The sequence below is a fragment of the Triticum dicoccoides genome, chromosome 1A, assembly GCF_002162155.2.
Source record: "Triticum dicoccoides isolate Atlit2015 ecotype Zavitan chromosome 1A, WEW_v2.0, whole genome shotgun sequence".
NCBI lineage: Eukaryota > Viridiplantae > Streptophyta > Magnoliopsida > Poales > Poaceae > Triticum > Triticum dicoccoides.
The window spans coordinates 75,576,760-75,578,904 of NC_041380.1; the positions used below are offsets into that span (position 1 = coordinate 75,576,760).

General features: G+C 42.8%; 1 protein-coding gene across 2 annotated transcripts; it reads right to left on the reverse strand.

The window, feature by feature from the left end:
- Positions 1–266: 266 nt before the first annotated feature.
- LOC119367762 lies at positions 267–1,853 on the reverse strand. 2 transcript variants are annotated; one of them, XR_005176460.1, is made up of 3 exons: positions 1,596–1,853; positions 833–1,079; positions 267–750 (listed from the first exon to the last, which is right to left on the reverse strand). XR_005176460.1 is itself a non-coding variant. In XM_037633205.1 (2 exons), the coding sequence occupies exons 1-2, from the start codon at positions 1,848–1,850 to the stop codon at positions 999–1,001; spliced, it is 336 nt and encodes a 111-aa protein (XP_037489102.1). In that variant the 5' UTR covers positions 1,851–1,853; the 3' UTR covers positions 267–998. The 2 variants fall into 2 exon arrangements, 1 of the variants encoding a protein (XP_037489102.1); XM_037633205.1 differs by having other exon boundaries at positions 267–1,079.
- Between the last annotated feature and the right edge of the window lie 292 nt (positions 1,854–2,145).

Sequence of the window (2,145 nt, forward strand, 5' to 3'; positions counted from 1 at the left end):
AAGGAAATAAGTTACTAGGCAAAAGGGTGACCACAAACAGAGGATAGTTGTTACTTGATGCGTCAGTAAGTTAGTACAAAAGTTCAGAACAATAATGTAAGGAGTGACATCCATTCATCTATGCAATGTACTGATAATTTTCAGAGCAATGCAATATCTATGGGTCATCGCACCCAGACACTTGCATCCACCTTCTACAACTAAGAGCTACAATCATCTAGTTCCAGCAATGTAAAATTACACTCAGCAAGATTGCGGACCTTCTCCAGCAGGAACATCCAATTGTGTGCTTGCACTGCAATTGTTCAATCTTTAATATAAGAAAGAAAAACCAAATACAACTTAAGGGAGAAGGAAGAACACGGTGAGCTTAAATATGAGGAATACACTAGAACTGTTAAGTACTACTCCCTCCGTTCAGAATTACTTGTCGTAGAAATGGAAAAAATGTCTAGATACATCCATTTCTACGACAAGTAATTCGGAACGGAGGGAGGATAACAAGAGAATAGGAAATTCCAAGAAGCAAGTAGTAAAAGGAGTAACTAAATTAAGATGACATATAGTATGGCCCATGATAGGAGCCCCTGAACGTATCCCTGGCTTGTTCATTGTTATAACAGAGCATTCATATCTTGAGCAAAGCTGCTGGTAATAATCCTTTCCTGGTACAGTTTCATTGTCAATACTCTGAAATATAATGTCTAGGTGCATTTCAGATGTTCTTGAGCATATTGAAGATAGCATGATCTTGCAAGATAGAAAACTTGAATCAAAATTAATCAATACATGAATTTGGAGACAGGTAGGGAAATAGCAGAATGTACCATACCATGTCAAGGGCAAAGGATTTTACACGTCTCTTATAGTTGGATCATGAACCTTAAATCCTACTCCTGACCTGGATGAACTGTAACTAGGAAAAGGAGATATCAAATGGGTGATCATAAGTATCAATGTGGGGAATGGTACATACTATTTGGAAGAAAAATATGACACTATTTCTTGCCGTCGAGTGAATCTGAACTTCTTGCACGGATGATGTTCCTCATATTTGCAATGCAGCTGCTTAGCGCTTCCTGAATGTCAGCATATTTAAAGCAAGTAAAATCAAAATGTATGGACAGAAAAAATAGAGATTGAATTATTATGCTATTGTGCAGTAAGTTAATGAAAAAAACTCACTGAAATAGAAAGAAAATTATCATTTAGTCTGAAACAATATTACATGCATTTTGGATAGGTACAGTTGTATCCAAAGTACTAATTGAAACTCCCCGAGTACACCCCAAGTATCCCACCTAGTCTTAGTAAATTTTTAAATCATGTGGCTACGTGTTGTTGCCTCCAAACTAATTTAAGAAATAAGGCAGAAATAAATGGTTGCAAATTTCTCAAAGAAATAACTGAAATTCAGATCGAGATTTGGGATCCAAGGAGCTGCACCAGTTTTGGTGATTATTATGCATCTAAACTACAGCTCTATAGATCGGATCTGAGGCCGGATTTGGGGATTCCTAGAGCTGCACCAGATTTGGGGATCCAGAGATGCCAGAAACAGGAAACAACAGAGTTTTGAGACTTAGGTCACGTACCTCCATGACGCCGGTGAACTGCTCGAGTTGGGGTGGATTCTCAACGGTGGCATCGATGGCGGCGTGGTCTGAGCAGGGCCATGGTGGAGGAGGAGGACAAGCGTTGGTGTCGCATGGTGATATCCAGAACGGAGATGGGACGACGCCGTGTCCCAGTAGCGGAGGAGCCATGGATGGTGGTGGCCGGCGGGTACAGATCCACATCATAGAGTGCAGGTTGAGGCGCTCGTGTGACCTTGGAAGGCGGGGAGCCATGGAGGGATGGTGGTCGGAGGCCTCAAAAGCAGAGGGATTGGGCGGTGCAGAAGGAAAGGATAAGGAGATCTGGGGGGATTGGATTTGGGCGTGCGCGATGACAGGCGCGAAAAGAGGGCTCCATGGCGGAGCGTAGTTTCCAGATGCGCGCGGCTGAATTCTTCGCGGCCTAGTGTTTCGTGGGTGGGCCGAAAATTATATTCCTGTCGGTACTTACTCAGCCCACAGGAATATTAGACATATCCCTGGCGTCCAGGAGTCGACCGACAGCCCAATTGTTTTTCCTGTGGGCTAG

Bases quoted from the DNA above. Each gene is read 5' to 3' on its own strand.
- LOC119367762 (XM_037633205.1), bottom strand. From the start codon at position 1,850: ATGGCTCCCCGCCTTCCAAGGTCACACGAGCGCCTCAACCTGCACTCT. The intron at 1,080-1,595 runs GTACGTGACCTA...GCTGACATTCAG, and splicing joins AGTTCACCGGCGTCATGGAG to GAAGCGCTAAGCAGCTGCAT.